This window comes from Artemia sp. Qi Xiang Cuo, chromosome 6 (genome assembly GCF_049724085.1).
Source record: "Artemia sp. Qi Xiang Cuo chromosome 6, ASM4972408v1, whole genome shotgun sequence".
Taxonomy (NCBI): domain Eukaryota; kingdom Metazoa; phylum Arthropoda; class Branchiopoda; order Anostraca; family Artemiidae; genus Artemia; species Artemia sp. Qi Xiang Cuo.
This window is the reverse complement of record NC_142799.1, coordinates 38608716-38627612: the sequence shown is the minus strand read 5'-3', so window position 1 is coordinate 38627612 and position 18897 is coordinate 38608716. Positions and strand designations below refer to the sequence as shown.

Below are 18897 nucleotides of genomic sequence, written 5' to 3'. Positions count from 1 at the left end.
CTTTAGCGTAAAGAGCGATGCGTTGAAGAGGGGACATCCCCTTTCATATACGGAATAATTTCTGTTCGTTTTAAGTTTTAATGTCGCTCCTTACTTTCAGTTAAAAAACTTGTTTTTTTAGTTAATTGTTATCTGAATTGATCGAAGAGCGTGGTTTCTCATTGAATTTACAATATTTAAACTGTTGTTTTTTGGGGTTTAGGGGGATAAAAAGGTACCTAGGTTAGGTTAGGTTACGTATTTAATATATGCAATACTTTACCCCCCCCCCCTAATGTGCACATATATAGCCCAAATTTGTTTATAAACTATTATTTACTCATCCTGTTTTATTTTATTTCATTAGCATTAGCCAAACTTTACTTTTTAGAATTACCCATACAATGGGAAAGTACCAAAATTTGTTTATATCCATTTTTGTTACGTTTTATAAGTCAAAAATATTTCGGGGGGGGGGGCTCAATCCCCCCCTCTGGGTACGGCCTTGCTATAAAGTACCTTTATAGTACTTTTGTAGTACCCTTATGGTACCAGATGGCTTATTTTTTAGTTTTCAGTGTCATTTCTCTTCATTTGGGAAAATTCCCTCCAACTTTGCCCCCCCCCCTCTCTCCAGGATTTCGACGAAATTACGCCACTGGTTGAAACAAGAGTGACACATGCCAAAATGCATGGGGAATGCATAGTTTAAGCTTTATATTTCTACAATAGGGGGGGGGGAGGCGATAAATTGTAGTGAAATCATCTTTAAAATGTGTTCAGCGAAATAATTAGTTGAGTTCGCAACAATTAGAATATTTCTCGTTGACGACAACATTTTCAACTCTTATTTTTTTTATCGGTGACAGGATTAAAAGTTTATCTTGGGTAAGGGACCAAGACGCTTCTCCAACAAATGTTTCTCTATCAAATCTCTCCAGGTCTGTATCACTTGAGAGTTGGCAGATCGTCGAGTGATTAATGAGTGACATTTTATGAACATATCTTGTCATATAGTCCTAAACACATACAGCCTGTCGTAGAAAGTCAAGATTTATAAGGAGACTTTATTCTTTTGTGGAGGGGAAGCAATGCTTTCCTCGCTGTTCTTGACTACACACCACTGTTAACGTTACTACGTTGATAACACGCTGTGACTAGTATTTTTAACAATTACCAAGTTTATTTCCAGCAGTTCTAATATAATACGGAAACTGTGCATGGAAGGGTTATTGGAGTCATGCCTCTGCCCAAGGGCCCGAACACATTACTCGCTCAGCGTTTTAGGTGAAACTGGTATTTTGAAAGGGGGTTTAATTCATTATTTTGATCACATATCGTAACCTACGTGAAGGACTGTATACAGGATTCTTTTTCGGGGGGGGGGGGGGGCTAAGGCCTAACGGATTCATAATGTTACTTAATAATTGTCGAACTTTAATCTACTTTTCAGTCAAGAAATAAAAAAAGATTTTTTTTTTTAGTTTATTAGAATAAATACGGTAAATATATTGTATCAACCCCACTGATCGGCTGTAACCCTCCTTCCCAATTCTTCAAACCAGCACAACGTAGTGGAATCAGGGGCGTAATTTGCTGTTGGGAAAGGGGGAATAATACTCCCCAGTCCCCCTTCCAACTGAAATTAAACGTCGTAAAAAAATCTTGTCAAAACTGAGACAGACCTACATAATTCAAGCATCCACAGAAACAAATAAGTTTTCTTTAGTATACCTTTGCCTTTAGGGTAGTATATGGCTCCTTTTTTTCCTTTTTCACTTTCACTTGACTTGGGAAAATCTTCACAACCCCCCCCCCCCAGGATCTTCACAAAATTGCGCCACTGCACTGCAGCAGTACTTTCAGTCAGCGTCAATAGAATTAAACATGAACTGCTTAGCTGATAAGTTAATTAGTGTGAGTTACAGATAATGGTGTGTAGTGTAGTGCAAGAACCAAAAACAAAAGGAGCGGTTCTATGGAAGCCATATCCAGGATTTTGTTTGGAGGGGGGGGGTGGTTTAAAAAAAATTACAAAACGCAACAAAAATTTGTTTATATACACCCTTGTTGCCTTTTTACAAGTCAATCAAAACTTTCGGGGGGAGGGGGGTTCAAACCCGATAGCCCCCTAGCCTGGATACGGCCTTGGTTCTAGTGTATATAGATAATTTTTCATTTTTCAATGTCAGTTTTACTTGACTTGGTAAAAGCGGCTCAATCTTTGCCCCCTCCAGGATTTCGGGGAAATTACGCCACTGTGTAGAATGAGATACATTTTATCAGAAACACGCAAAAGATCGGAAAAATCATGAAATTTTATGGTGAACCATGCAAAAATATAGGATTGGGCACGCAGACTGTCCTGTGAATGTGAGTGATTGTAGAAGCAAGTAGTTTTATTACTATCAATGAAAATGAACGGTACTGTTCTAAAATATGGGAAACACGCGAGAAGTGAAGTTTGGATAATGCTGATGAAACAAAACAGGATAAAAATGTAACAGTGTAGAAACACATTTTGGCTATATATTTGCACATTAGGGGGAAGGGAGGGGATAAAGCATAGAATATATTAAATACGTAAACTAACTTTAACCTAACCTAGGTACCTTTTCCCCCTTAAACCCCCCAAAACTAAAGTTTAAATATAGTTCCCAGAGTGAGAAACCCCTTGTTTATACAGCGTAAGATAGGAAATTACCGGATAATGTCTATCTGATCTTTGCTTTTCTCGAGTCGCATTCTCGCGTGTTTCCCATATTTAAGAACAGTACTAAATAATCAAATGGAATTATTGCAAACTGATGCTTCAAAGAAAGGAGATGACTAACCGAAAACATAATTAAACCTATTTTATTTAACTCAAATGTTGATATCTGTAAAGTAGCCGCTATGCTCATAAAAAAAGGACTAGACCTGTTCATACTTTTAGTCATTGTAAATTACAACAAATCTTTGCTTATTCATGTTAACAAAATGTTGTATGTTAAAAAAAAATAGTACAATATTTTCAAAAAAAGTATCGTTAAATCTACTTTATTTATCTAAAATATGTTTGTGTTTACTCAATAACAAATAATTGGTTACAAAACAGTAATGTATCATGGTGTTAGAGCATCGTCGGCTGAGCCCACTCGGCTCTGCGCCTGCTGTTCAGCGGTAAATTTAGATTAGTTTCCTTTTAGATTTCGTGGTGAAAGGATGGAGCCTGTTGTTTAAGAAATTTGGATTTAAAATTGAATTGTTTATTGGATAATTTACTGGAATATGTATCCTGCTATGAATCCAGCTGCGGCAGCCGCTGCAGCGGCAGCAGCTCGTCATCCGGTTTCACCAGCATTACCTGTAAGTTGAATAGCCTAATAGGTCCGCAAACTTCAAATTGATCAATTTATAAATGCATGAAAATGAAAAAATCGGTGAGTTGAGGAAAACAAGTTGGTAACTATTTCGCAGTTCATATTATTGACGGTACTCCTGTACTAAACGGACTCTTTTAGGCCTATATACTGCAATCGAAACCAGTCATGAAATAGGCCTAGCCTAGACCAAGACGCGTGATGGAAAGCAGGTTTACACTGCCTTTTGGGGTATAAACAAAGGGTTTCTCACTCCAGGAACTATATTTAAACTGTTGTTTTAGGGGTTTTCGGGGGGGGGGGGAAGTAAAGGTACCTAGGTTTGGTTAGGTAGTAAATATTTGCCAAATCATATTATTGAGTTACGACTAAAGTGAACATACCGCTCGATGCCCTTTTTTATGCTCTTTACGAATAGGGGTCAATATATACCAAATCATATTATTGAGTTAGGACTAAAGTGAATACACCATTTGATGCCTTTTTTTATGCTGATTACAAATACAGCCTAATAAGTATTTCTATCGGAAATGAATTTCAGCCCCCCCCCTTATATATGCCAATTCAGGGTTAGGTTAGGGTCAATATATACCAAATCATATTATTGAGTTAGGACTGAAGTGAATACACCATTTGATGCCTTTTTTTATGCTTATTACAAATATAATAAGAATGTCCATCGGAAATTGATATTAGCCCCCCCCCCATAACGGCACAATCAGGGTTAGGTTAGTTTTCGCAGATATCGGGGGGGGGGGGCTGTAATAAAATACTAATATAATAGAATATTAACTATTTAAAAAGACTAAAAAAATGCCACAAAAGGGTCTTTAAAATCATTTGAAAATCAATAGGCCTAATATGATTTGGTTTATATTGACCTAGGTTAGGTATAGCCTTTATAGGCTGGGGGGGGGGGGGGGCTGGAATTCATTTCCGATAAAAATGCTTATTATATTCGTAATCAGCATAAAAAAAGGCATCAAATGGTGTATTCACTTTATTTGAAACTCAATAATATGATTTGGTATATATTGACCCGAATAGGCCTATAACCTAATAATAATTTTTGTCAGAAATGAATTTTAGCCCCCACCCCTATATATACCAATTCAGGGTATATATTTGCACATTAGGGGGTGGGGGTAATTTTATTTCTGATGTAAATGAGAGGTAAGTTTAAACTTTACCCCCACCCCCCTAATGTGCAAACATATATTTATATATTCATATATTCAAATATATATTTATATATACAAATATATATTTATATATTCAAATATATATTCATATTTATATATTATATATTCATCCTATTTTGTTTCATTAACATTAACCAAACTAGCAGTATACAAACGAGTCCGTTTAGTATAGCCTACGAGTACCTTATTGACTTACGAATAAAGTGAACGTACCGCTCGATGTCTTTTTTTATGCTCTTTCCAAATAGCCTAATAATCATTTTTGTCGCAAATGAATTTTACCCCTACCCCTAGGCTATATATACCAATTCAGGGTATATATTTGCACATTAGGGGATGGGGGTAAAGTTTATTTCCGATGCAAAATTTACCCCCTCCCCCCTAATTTGCCAATATATACCCTGAATTGGTATGGGTAAAGTTCTACCAAATCATATTATTGAGCTAGAAATAAAGTGAATACACCATTCGATGCCTTTTTTATGCTGATTACGAATATAATAATCATTTCTATCGGAATCAGCCCTCCCCCGCCCCTATATATACCTAACCCAACCTAACCTAATCCTGAATTGGTATATATATGGGGAGGGGGGCTGAAATTCATTTCCGATAGAAATGATTATTATATTCGTAATCAGCATAAAAAAAGGCATCGAATGGTGTATTCACTTTTGTCCTAACTCAATAATATGATTTAGTAGAACTTTACCTTGGTATGTATAGGGGTGGGGGGCAAAATTCATTTGCGACAAAAATGATTATTATATTTGGAAAGAACATTAAAAAGGTATCGAGTGGTATGTTCACTTTATTCGTAAGTCAATAATATGAACTGCGAAATATTTACCCAGGTGAAATTCTACTTTAGCTACTTTTGGCTATCTTGGAAAGGGGTTAGGCCTAGGTTATGAAAAATGAAAGTTTCAGGGACGGGTCTACAGGCTAAAGTATGTCCCGGAAAAGTATTTTGAAGTACCTACCTCCACTCCTTCTCTCTCTAGAGGGTCCTAAAACTTGCCTACATGACAGGTCTATTACCTATTGAAATTTTGACAAAACAAGCATTTTACCTTAATTTTAGCTCTCAGTTTCTTTTTCTCTGGCTTTAGTTCTGATAATGCAATTCCTGTTATTTATGTAGAATTTTAAGCCATATCAATGTTTTTTTTTTAATTTAGGAAATGTATTGGCATATCTTTAAAACTTTATAAATTGGGATTGAGCAATGTTGTGAAGCTAAAAACAATTTTGTTGTACTTCATTTAAGCAGAAGATCTATTTTGCAAGTTTTTTTTTATAACACAAAATTTACCCATATTTTTAAAGGTCATCAAGAGTCAGGACCCTCTTGAGGGAGAAGGAGTGGAGGTAGTTACTTCAAAATACCTTCCCGTGACATACTTTAGCGTGTAAACCCATTCCTGAAGGTTCAAGGTGTTTATTAATACCATATTTGCACAAAATATTAAATTCCCGACAGAGAGAAAACTCGACAGAGTCGGGAACAAAAAACATTTAACACATATATTTAAATTAATTGTACCTCAACTGATATTCTACTAATATGTAGATTTAAAGCAAAATGTTCAATTTTCTATTTCAAACTACCCTTAAAAGTAAAATACAAAACAATAGGTAACTCACCTTTCCAGACTCCTCAACCCACCAAACAAACTAAATAAAAAAAAATGCCAAAAAATTACTAACTTTATTCAACTCATCAACAGGGGAAGTGGGATCAACTCCTCCCGAAACACGCCTGAAACTTTCATTTTCATATCCTAACCCTTTTCCAAAATAGCCAAAGTAGCTAAAGTAGAATTTTACCATATTTATATATTCTCAAGAAAAAATTCTAATTTTTTGTCCATTTTGAAACAAACCAAAGAATTTTAATCTTTAGCCTTCCCTAAGATTCTTAAATCTTTAGCCTTATCTTATCCAAGATTCAAACCTAAGTTACCAATGCCACATGCAAGTAGCCTATTCTCACCGCTGCACTATCAAGTCTGGTATAATAGTGTTTGTTAATAGTTTTGCTGTGCCTAATCATTTATATTGTATAATAATAATAATCTGTATTTAAAAGCCAACTAAAGCCATATACAAAAAGACATACTAAAGAAAAATTACACTTCATTTGACATCCTTCCCATCAATACAAAATTTCCTACTGCCACAATATAACGGGGAGTCCTAGACCTCATTAACTCACAAAGAAGCCTATCTTCCCCCTCCTGGATAATTAATCCCCTTAAATGAGATATATTATACAAGAGGGGGCAATTGTACTATTGTATTATTGCACTGTCATTGACCCACAAATTTAAGAAATTTATAAGGAATTATTGATAAAAATACGAGCCGGCGAATCGAAGTTAATGAGTTAAAAAAGCATCGAATAGTGTGATTACGTTGTCCCTGAGTAAGTAATGCACCGTTTAGCCTAGGGTATATCCAGACATTTTGCTGCATTCTTATGCCGTCTTTTTTATGTGGTCATAAGCTTGAACAACATTTTGAAATAATTTACATCCACCTATCTAAGCTCTTCTTTCGAATACCTAAGTTTCGGTCTCATTGATCTTATAACGCGCTAAAACAAACGAAGTGACCCGGTGCATAACGCTGTTTGAACAACACTTGGGGTAGTTTGAGGGGTTTATTCCCCTTTTTTAAGCTCTATGAGCTTCATTTCCTCTGGCGGAACCGTGTATTCATGTACAAGTTTGAAGCTTGAACTTTGAACCTCGAGTCTTGAATTTATTCGTTTTTAACACTTGTGTTTTCTTAGGGCCCTCAGCCGGGTCAACCGTTTAAGTTCACTGTTGCTGAATCATGTGATAGAATTAAAGAGGAATTTGGATTTTTACAAGCACAATATCACAAGTAAGTTTTTTTTATAAATTTCCTTTTGACCTCCTTTTTGTTAATGTCAATTTGCTGTGTTGATGTTCGACTGATATTGTATTACCCTATGATAATGACTAATTGTATGGACAAAGAGGGCTGTAATATTTCTGCTTTGCACAGACATGTGGTGGTTTTTAGTTCAGTTTATAAACATTCTAGGATAATTTTCCTATTTTTGAAAATCGAGTGTTTTAGTTTTCAAAATTGTGCTCCGTCTCCGAAATAATTCCTGCCTACACACTTGAAACAAGTTTCAAGGAGGCACACTTGTGCCTCTATAAAGAGGCGACCCACCACAATGTTAAGTGATTTCCGGTCCTAGCGGTCGCAGAGAGACAGCGGTGATCGCATTTTGTAGCCCAAGCTCCATCTAAGAAACGTGCAACATTTCACCCCCCTCCGACTTTATCTTCATGGGTAAAAGTGGGCCGGAAGTTTCAACCCTCCGACCACAGCCCCCCTTTAACGTTGTCCGATTGGGCTGAAATTTAGAGGTTGAGCTTTCCTAGGGCCCGGGAGCTTATCCTCAAGATTTCAGCTCAATCCGATTACTCCTTCCTTGTTTTCCAAAAAACAACTATAGCCGCTTAATGTTCATTTCTCTTTTTTTTTTATTAGCCACGCCTAGAGGCCACAGTTGGCAACTGATCCGTGTGAATTAGGACTCATTCGAATCAGAATTCGACCTGTTAGGGCCTTTTGATATTTTCAGACCGAAAAAATTATCCCCCGAATTTACATTTACGAAAAACCTCGTTTTCCTATAAGAGCCCATGTTAATTCTTCCCACCAGAGCCCCCCTTTAACTTTGTTTGATCTGGCTGAAATTTAAAGCATAAGCTGTCCTGGGGTCTGGGAGCTTATCCTCGAAATTTCAGCTCAATCTAATCACTCCTTTCCTGTTTTCCAAAAAACAAATATCAAGTTTTGTGGGGATTTGCTTGCGTCAAAAATAGATTCCACTTACTAAAAAACAATTACAATTGTGTCTCTTTAGTACAGCGGTCGATACTCCTAACTGTCAGGCGGAAGACCCGGGTTCGATTCACCGTCAGAGGAAATTTTTATATACTGAATTTAAAGTTTAAAAAAGAAACTCAGTTTCTTTTTTAAATTATTTTAAAAAAATTACGTTTTCAAAAGAGTTAAAGAGGCTGAGTTACATGGTCGACCCTTAAAACACCCTGTCGAGAAAGAAAAGAATAATACACAATCATCTAACACTTAGTCAAGCAATAATAAGTAATAAACTGTACAAAAACGTGCAGAAATTATTTGAAAAAAATTACGTTTTATAAAGAGTTAAAGAGGCTGAGTCACAAATTCGATCCTTAAAACGTACCGGGTTTAGGAGGTACAGTTGGGGGACGGCGGCCCCCCCCCCCAAACCCCCCGCTTTCGCCGCTTTTAAATAAAATTTTTTTTTTTTTAACTGAAAGTAAGGAGCGACATTAAAACTTAAAACGAACAGAAATTATTCCGTATATGAAAGGGGCTGTGCCCTCCTCAACGCCTCGCTCTTTACGCTAAAGTTTGACTTTCTCACAACTCTTTTTTTTAAACAATAAAAACTTTAGCGTAAAGAGCGAGGCGTTGAGGAGGGCACAGCCCCTTTCATATACGGAATAATTTCTGTTCATTTTAAGTTTTAATGTCGCTCCCTACTTTCAGTTAAAATTTTTTTTATTTAAAGGGTGCGAAAGCGGGGGTTTGGGGGCGGCAGCCCCTCAACTGTACCTTCTAATCCCTGTAATCCTTGTGCTTTTTCAAATAATTTCTGAATAAGCAATTACATAAGGCCAAGTGCAATTTGAAACCATAGCTAGGAAACTGATACAGTGTACCCAGTTTAAGCGCAGGTCGATAATACAGATGACAGTTTGATAAGATTTCACATACCGCCTTTGAATTAACGCGGGTGAGTTAATGCAACCATACAATTTTTTATCCTTTATTTATTTCTTTATAATAACTGATAGGCCTATATGAGAAAATAAACTTGCTATAAGGGTAAATTTCAAGTATTAAAAAAAATTCTGAATAACTAGTCCAAATGTTTGCTATTGATTTATTTTCAATCTCAAGCTGAATTTGATAAAAACACATTCGCGTTTCACAGGCTTAATAGTAATGCTTCGACAGCTGAGGAAAGTAAGGGGAGGATCAAACACAGAGAGAATTTCGTTTGAAATGGATTTGAAGAATCTTGGAAGATGGAACAGTATTTCCTGGTTATGCTCAAAGCCTCGATTTTCTTGTAGACTTAAATATATTGCTAGATACACTAAAAGATGGAGAACCGGTTTGTATTATGGAATAAATGATGCAATGCAGACTCTAGAAAAATAAATTGATTTGGAAGTGTTTAAGGTATTTCAAGAATAATAAAGTATTTTTTTATGAAAAAAAAATCGTGAGATTTCGGCCCCCCGAAATCTCACGATTTTTTTTTCATTTTCCCATAATGTTCTGATTTTTCTCACAGAATAATGGGTTTGAAGGATTTGCCCCCCCCCTCCCCCGAAACAAATTGCCCCCCCCCCCTCCGAAACAAATTCCTGTGTACGTGCCTGTTAGGGGGGGGGGGGGCAAAGTATTACATATATTAAATACATAACCTAACCTAACCTAGGCACCTTTATCCCATCTGAACTCCAAAAAACAACACTTTAAATATATTAAAACCACGCTATACAGATTATTTCTCTCAGTGGTGTCTTGAATCATCTTGTAAAAACGGGTTTTTCAAAGCGTCTCTTCCGTTTGATTGTAGCATCTCTTGTTGTACTTCTTTAGAGAGGCCCGCAAAATGGGATTGTACCGGATTTCCTTAGGTATCCTCTTATTAAGCCTTCCAGTTTGGCCTCATTAATCGTTACATGGTTCTGATTTCGAAATAACAGGGGCGTTTGGAGGAGTAATTTTCGGAGAAGGGAAGTTTTGTCAGACTAGCATGTATGAAGCTGTCACATATGGAGTTCATCTCGAGGGCGGGGGCTAGATGGTTTGGTATGTAAATCAGCTAGATCTCGTTAATTGTTTTGTTTTTATTGAGCTATTAAAACCAACCGTTATAGGAATTAAAATATTTTGGTTAAAACACACGTGCGTCTATACATACGTTTACATATTTGGGTACTTACGTATTATAGCGACCCCACTCAAGAAGTGAAATTAGGTTAATCTTAATGAAATATACCTAAAAATGTTGAAAATATAATACTTTAGTGACAAAATTATGGAAACTACTACAAAGAATTGTGGAAAGCCGGCCGCCCAGAACACATGATATTAAATATCTAACCTAACCAAAATGCCAACGATACATTAAATATTTAGTTTAAATATTCCTATGTAGTAGTTTATCTCACTGTAACTAAGTTAATTACCTCCGAATGCAGACAGACAAACCGGTTTTACGGAGACGGATCAGATCACACTTCTTGAGTGGGGTCGCTATAATACATAAGTATCCATGTTCGCAAAATAGGAGAATCCCCATCACGGAAGAAGTAAAATGTGTACTTGTCGGTTATTCGAAACTCACACAAGGAGTGAAGGTAGGTTAATCCTAATTGAATATAACAAAATATGATGATAAAATAATACTCTAGAAACAAAATTATGGAAACCTAACCCAACCTAACGTATGCAAACATATAGCTCAAATTATACAAGTCCAATGCATTCTGTCCAAATTCAATGCATTGTATCATCCGTCACTTGTTTATGTAGCTATGAAACCGGTTTTCTGAGATGTAATCTAAGCGTAATTCTTGAATGTGTTTCGAATAACCGATAAGTACAGTAAAAAATATTTAACTCTAAAATATGCTTCTGTGTTTTGACCCCCTTCCGTTAGGAAAAGTCATTCTCCCTTTAATCCTTAAAGGACTCTCCCTTTAAGGGTAGGACCAGTGTGGACCTATGTACGTGCAACTACCTTGTTATCTAAATACAACCACGGTAGTAGATCTCTAATTTTTTCCTTTATTTATCTTTAGCATTGTTTCTCTTTTATTATTATCTAGCTAATAGTTTTTTGTGCATTATTATATAGTTCTGCAATTTTATCAAATGTCTGGTTAATTGTTTGATATGATGGTGATTGTTTGCATAAGTATTAAATTTGTTTACGGTTTAATTGGTATAGGATCATGTGACAAATGGAATATGGTTTCTTGTTTGCTATTTACTTTGTGAATTTGCAATCGTTTTCATTGACTTTGAAACACGATATTTTTGTGTGTTTTTTATGTCTGCTGACCCGATAAAATTGTTTGCCAAGGTAATATATCTTTGCATTCTTTTATGTGTATTCAAATATTGAGCAATCTTTTTGTTTGCTTTTATGTATTCCTTCTCAAGAATTAAAATTTATTGGTGCTAAAGCCAAAAAGAAAGAAAAAACAATAAGATATATTTTTATTGGGATACTCATAAAACGAAGTACTTGAGATTTCTATGACGATACAAGTTTCTAAAGCCTTTTCCTGGAAGGGCTACGTAATGGGATCTACTAAGACAATAAGCTGCTAAATCAATTAAGTTCACTTTTTAGATTAAAAAAAATAGTGCTAAATCACTTGTTTGACTCTTACCTTAGTGGGTTCATAAAGCTATGCCTGCACATAAGGGAATCCCCTTTTAAGATTGATCACTAGGTTCCCTGGAAAGTGACCGAAAATGTACTCTATTATTTTAACCCCACAGCCTGGCAAAATCTTCGACACTGAACAAAGGATCAAATTTATGTGAACTTGTGCATTATTAGACTATATTTCAAAAATTAGGTTAATACGAAAACATAAAACAACATTTTGACTATATAATAAGATACGAAGTTGGGTACGCAGAAATTTATCTTAAGGGGCTCAAATAAACAACGAAAAGGGCGAATTGTAATAAAACATAGGCAATAATAAAAAAAAATTCGTAAAAGATTTGAGACTTTTTGAAGGAAAAGGGCCTAAATCCCATTCCCTACGTAAGTAATTGAAAACTAACATTTTTTTCCAGCCTGTTTGACTAATTCCAGACTTAAATGTCCTTCAACATATGCTGCAATTTCATTGCAGCAAATCAACAGTTCCGGAATATCGTTTTCCGTTTAATGATTGGCACATTAAAATCAAAACAAGCAGTGTGGATTTTAGAAAAAAAATGTGTCTGTTGGTATGGCATATGGTCTCTACAAATTGGGCCCATCGCAACCAAGATCGCAATCATTGGGCTCTGAATCACTTAAATTTGCTTGTTGCCAATGGTAAAAATGCAATCCCGTTCAATAATATTTTGTCTTCAGGCAGATGCCAAACTCCCCAACTTCGCCTCAATTCGTTAATTGTATATCTCATGGGGTAGTTCTGCCTGCGTCTAAAATTACATATCGTGGCTGACCCAGGACGTACACCCTCCTCTAAATCCCGAATTTATGGGTACTTCTTATTAAAACCATCAATAAAATTAGTTTTTTTTAATCATTGCATCCCCCCTCCAAAAAACTGCACCTTCCCGCTTACTTGTCTGGTTTCAGCAATAAATAGTAAAGAGCGAATTTCATGTAAGAGAGAATATAACGTTTAAAGTATGGCATGAATTATTTACTTTTAATAACTTGAAACCACACGGATATCCTTAGAACATTCACAAACATGGTTAAAAATCGAGGCTTAACACCTGGCTAATTATTAAACAAGAAATTGTTGTTGGTGTCAAAATATCAATAATATAGCTTTGGCTTATTGTTGAGAAAACGATGATATTGAGTAAATTGAACTTCATGGATTTGAGAAAAAAATCGAGGCCTATTTACGATTTATCCTTTAGTCTAATACCTGCACGTAAGAGTGTGGCAGGGATGAACTTCCCTGGGAAATAGGAAAACAAATACACTTTAAACCTCTCCCCCCAGAAAAAGTGCTCTGTCGTAACTGCATTGCCTTTTTAACTTACTTAGAGGTCAGCCACCCTCCGTCTCCTCTACTGGAATGTCCATCAAAGCTGGAACAGGGGGAATGGGTATTTCATAAAAGATTTGTTAAATAAGACTAATTTGGTTGAGAAATACAGGGTTATCCTGAGACTGGGAAAAGAAATGGGTAGAGTAATGCATCTTTCTTGGCTTACTAAGTCTTGTGCTGAATAGAAAACGTTAATGTAAGCAAGAGGCAGAGAGATCCAGAAGGCCCGCAAGAGGAGTCAGTGTAAACATAAATTGAGATAGCCCACCTCTATCATCTAGCATAAAATACTAATAGACGGGTGTGGGGTGGGAGGGGGTTCGAGGCTTAAAATATTTTTTCATGCAACTGCTTTGATCAATACTTCTATCAACGAGGGCTGTAAAAAGTATAAAAAGTACATGTTTCTTACAGCATAAATGCTGGAAGACATATTGTATGTAACCTAAATAGCTCTCGTAATAAGCACAATAATATTCATTGGTACATCTAGAATAACTTAGTTTGACTAAACAGTCATATTTTCGGTATTTCAAGTACAGTGATAATATAAGGTCGTCACGGCATATAATGGGATGTGAGCCGCAGTGTTGAGGTATTTCTTATATCATAAGCATCTATGCTTTCAGACAAAGATACAGAAAACAACACTCGGAAGAATTTGTTTTTATCAGAATGTTGTGTGACAAATACACAAAGTGCCTGCATCTTTCTGCAAAGTATGCTAGAAAACGAGGGTATATTAGCTCATATTATATGAGTCATCACAAATTTGATGCTGAAAATAATATTAATTAAAAAAAATAATTTTCCTGTTTTCGGTATTTTTGGCATCGCCGAGTTCGGTTTGATGCGGCTTAATAAAACGGGCAAATTAATTTACCCTCTTTGAATGGACCTGCCACACAACACATGAAAGTGGTGTTCAATGGGATTTTTTCTTTACCTCTTTTATCAGAAGTTTATCCACAAGATTTGTATGATAATATATGTTGAGAAAACAAAGTTTTTACGCTCTTTTTTTTATTTTTGCACAGGGGACGGTCGAGTGGTGGTCTCTGCCGAAATATTTGTATTTCATTTTCATTTTTACTGGCTGTAAATATTCTAGTTTTTTTCTTTTAGAGTTTTTTTTTCATCTTGTTGAGAAAACTAATATTTATTACTGTTTACTGTATTATTTGTATATGTTAATATTACTATTTTAAAATACATTGGGTTCATGACGCTCTGATTGAATCAGAAATCGCAGTAGCTGAAAACTGAACTTACCAATCGAAGTTAACTCGACTGGGCCGAGACAACTATGAGAGCAGAAAAAAGAACTGTTTGGGAATTTCTATAATACACTAATCAATGATTAAAAACAAGCAAACATTAATTTAAGAAATGAAATTTTTCCTGCGGAATTATAGAGCGAAGTTGAAACATAAAACAGACAAAAAATATTGTTTCACAGATTAAGGAAGATGTATCTGCAACACTAGCTTAAATCAATTGATTCGTATGCTATTTTCCAATATCTGTAGAATTATAAAAATAGGCGCTTTACCTAAAAACACACCCCGTCCAAAAAAAACAAACAAACAAAAAACGAAATGTTCTCTTAGAATCAGAAAATTCCCCAAGTAGCCTGCTATAGTCTTTAGGAGGCTCTCAATAGTGTTTCGCCAGCCATGATATTGATAACTCTATTAAATGCGATATATTATAGGATTATTTGAAAAAAACTACGTTTTCTAAAGAGTTAAAGAGGCTGAGTTATAAGGTCGAACCTTAAAACGTACAGGGATTAGGGGGCACAGTTGGGGGGCTACCGCCCCCCCAAACCCCCCGCTTTCGCAGGCTTTAAATAAAAAAAAATTCTTTAAACTGAAAGTAAGGAGCGACATTAAAACTTAAAACGAACAGAAATTATTCCGTATATGAAAGAGGCTGTGCCCTCCTCAACGCCTCGCTCTTTACGCTAAAGTTTGACTTTCTCACAACTCTTTTTTTAAACAATAAAAACTTTAGCGTAAAGAGCGAGGCGTTGAGGAGGGCACAGCCTCTTTCATATACGGAATAATTTCTGTTCGTTTTAAGTTTTAATGTCGCTCCTTACTTTCAGTTTAAAGAAATTTTTTTATATTTAAAGGCTGCGAAAGCGGGGGTTTGGGGGCGGTAGCCCCCAACTGTGCCTCCTAATCCCTGTACGTTTTAAGGTTCGACCTTGTAACTCAGCCTCTTTAACTCTTTAGAAAACGTAGTTTTTTTCAAATAATTTCTGCACGTTTTTGTACAGTTTATTACTTATTATTGCTTGACTAACTGTTAGCTGATCGTGTCAGGAGTTAAAATTGGGGGGCTGCCGCCCCCCCAACCGCCCGCTCTTGAACATTCTTGTGTTAAGGCTTTTAATTCCTGAATACTCAAATCACGTCGTACAGGGAGCCTCCTAATCCCTGTACGTTTTAAGGTTCGAACTTGTGACTCAGCCTCTTTAACAGCCCCCCAACTGTGCCTCCTAATCCCTGTACGTTTTAAGGGTCGACCTTGTAACTCAGCCTCTTTAACTCTTTAGAAAATGTAATTTTTTTCAAATAATTTAAAAAAGAAACTGAGTTTCTTTTCAAAGTTTAAATTCAGTATATAAAAAATTTGCTCTGATGGTGAATCGAACCCGGGTTTTCCGCCTGACAGTCTGGAGTATCAACCGCTGGACTATACAGACACAATAGTAATTGTTATTTAGTAGATGGAAGCTATTTTCGACGCAAGCAAATTCCCAAAAAACTTGATATTTGGTTTTTTGAAAACAGGAAAGGAGTAATCAGATTGAGCTGAAATTTTGAGGATAAGCTTCCAGGCCCCAGGAAAGCCTATCCTTTAAATTTCAGCCCGATCAAACAACGTTAAAGGGGGGTTGCGGTGGGGAAAATTAACATGGGCTAATATAGGAAAACGAGGTTTTTCGTAAATTTAAATTTGGGGGATAATTTTTTCCGTCTGAAAATATCAAAAGACCCTAACAGGTCGAATTCTGCTTCGAATGAGTCCTCATTCAACCGGATCCGTTGCCAACTGTGGCCTGTAGGCGTGGCTAAGAAAAAAAAAGAAATGATGATGAATTTTAAGTGGCTATATTTGGTTTTTTGAAAACAGGAAGGTTTTTTGAAAACAGGAAGGAGTGATCGGATTGAGCTGAAATTTCGAGGATAAGCTCCCGGGCCCTAGGAAAGTTTAACCTCTAAATTTCAGCCCAATCAGACAACGTTAAAGGGGGGCTGTGGTGGGAGGGTCCAAACTTCCGGCCCAGTTTACCCCATGAAGATAAAGTCGGAGGAGGATGAAATTTTGCAAGTTTCTTAGTTTGAGCTTGGGCTACAAAATGCAATCACCGCCATCTCTCTGCGACTTCTAGGACCGGATATCGCTTAACATTGTGGTGGGTCGCCTCTTTATAGAGGCACAAGTGTGCCTCCTTGATTCCACAAATATTGGAAAATAGCTCGATTCAGTTGATTTAAGCCACTTCATAAGATATGTTGCGTAATCTGCTAAGTAATAATTTTTTTTAGGTTACAAATTTGCTCTACTTGTGTAGGGCAAACTTAGTTTTTTTTCTTAAATTAATTTTGCTTGTTTTCATTTTTTTAAATATCCACATTAAACCTTGCAAAAAGATCTTTGTGTAGATTAGGCGATGAAACTAAATAAGTCAACTAAAGTTCTCATGAAAATACGGCATTAATTATAGATTTTATTTCCTACATTCCTTAAACTTTCCGACGAGATAATAATGGACAACTTTGTCACTCAAGTAAAGAGTTCGATGGGTATGCTGTCATTGGTATCTGAGAATTTGCATATAAAAAATTCAATTATTTTCGCAAAAATGGAAAAATGAAAGTATTTCTTTTATTATCCAGTTTTGGTGAAATGTGTTTTTTAGTTTTCACCTAATAAAGAGATTGTTAAGTTCTGGTACTTTTATGCTTTGATGCAACCTTGGAAATCGACTGTTGTTGCGCTCTTGGTTTGTTTTCTCACCATAAAAAAAAAATGATATAAATCGGTTTAAAATAACCTTTGAAACAACTGACATTCAACTGATTGAAGATCAATTTACACATGGACCCAAGTGGCGCCAGTGAAACGGATAAACGAATCGATATAAGCGGTAATTACTGGGTTCGTACCAGTATTGAAACATTTGTCATTCTATTAAAGGTATTTTTTTCGATTTTACTTTTTATCTACAACATAGAAGTTCTGTGGTTCATAAGAAATTATGGTACTTTTTAAGAATCCATAAAACACGCGAGAAGTGAAGTTTCGTTAATACTAATGAAATAAAACAAAATAGGATGAAAATATAATAGTTTATTAACAAATTTGGGCTATATATTTGCACATTAGGGGGTGGGGGTAAACCATAGCATATATTAAATACGTAATATAACCTAACCTAGGTAGCCTACCTTTTTTTGCCCCTTCGGCCCCAAAAACTAAAGTTCAAACATTTTTCATGGAGTGATGAATACCTCACAAGGCAGCAGAAACCTGTTTTTTATTAGGGTTCCATTACATTCTAGATGCGATTCTTTGCGTGTTTTCCGGATTTTTAATAAGTACCGAAATTATAGTAGTTGACATTGTTGTTCTCGGATGCTCTTATGTTTATGAGTTTTACTTTTATTTAAGTTTTACTTGCTATTCAGGGGCGTAATTTGCTGTGGGGCAAGGGGGGGGGGCAACTGCCCCTCCCAGACCTCAGTTTCACTGTCATTTTCACTTGTTTTGGGAAAATTGGCTCCAGCTTTGCCCCTCCCCCCAGGATCTTGAAGAAATTACGTGACATTGCACAGTCTTTTTATAATACAAGTAGTGGGTTAAAGAACAAACATTTGAAAGTTACGAGTGGAGGGTTCAGGGGTAGCAGTTCCCCCTCTCCCCTGTTCGAGACCATTTCCACTCGCTTCAAGTTTTAACCTCTACCTTGAGTTAAAATACTTTTTTTTTAATTTAGTTATCTGGTATTAATGTCATTCATTACAGTATGGGCACGATCGCCCTCTGTTAGGATTAAAATGCTTAGGATATATAACTCCTTATTTCTCATATAATTCGCCCTTTTTCTGCCTTCTTTGAAATGTAAAGGAGTGGAGTCAGGGACTCATGCCCATCGTCGTCCCTTTCCCCCGAAATTATTTTCAAGAGTTCCGTATATTTTTCGTATAATATGTCCTTTTTCTACTATTCCAGATTTACTTTCAGAAAAAAAAACTTGCATGTGCCTGATTCTGTGAACATGACAAAAAAAGTAATAAGAGCAGTAAAATGTTGAATGTTATTTGTTAAGCTTTCTGTAATTGATTCTGAAAGGCCCTGTAACAGAAAAAATCAACTTTTCGAAGCTGTTTAGTTTCAAATCCTTTTTTATTGTAGTCTAATCGTCATAGTTAAAATACTCTGTCGCCTGCTGCGGCACAA

The 18897-nt window shown here is 36.0% G+C and overlaps 1 protein-coding gene across 5 annotated transcripts in view; it reads left to right on the top strand.

The window, feature by feature from the left end:
- Positions 1–3168: 3168 nt before the first annotated feature.
- Positions 3169–18897, top strand: part of gro (TLE family member transcriptional corepressor groucho) — a 127554-nt gene continuing 111825 nt past the window's right edge. For all 5 annotated transcript variants that reach the window (XM_089090714.1, XM_089090713.1, XM_089090711.1 and 2 more), the window contains exons 1-2: positions 3169–3327; positions 7341–7435. In XM_089090714.1, coding sequence (XP_088946840.1) covers positions 3250–3327; positions 7341–7435 — 173 coding nt within the window. In that variant the 5' untranslated portion in view covers positions 3169–3249. The remainder of the gene's footprint in view (positions 3328–7340; positions 7436–18897) is intronic.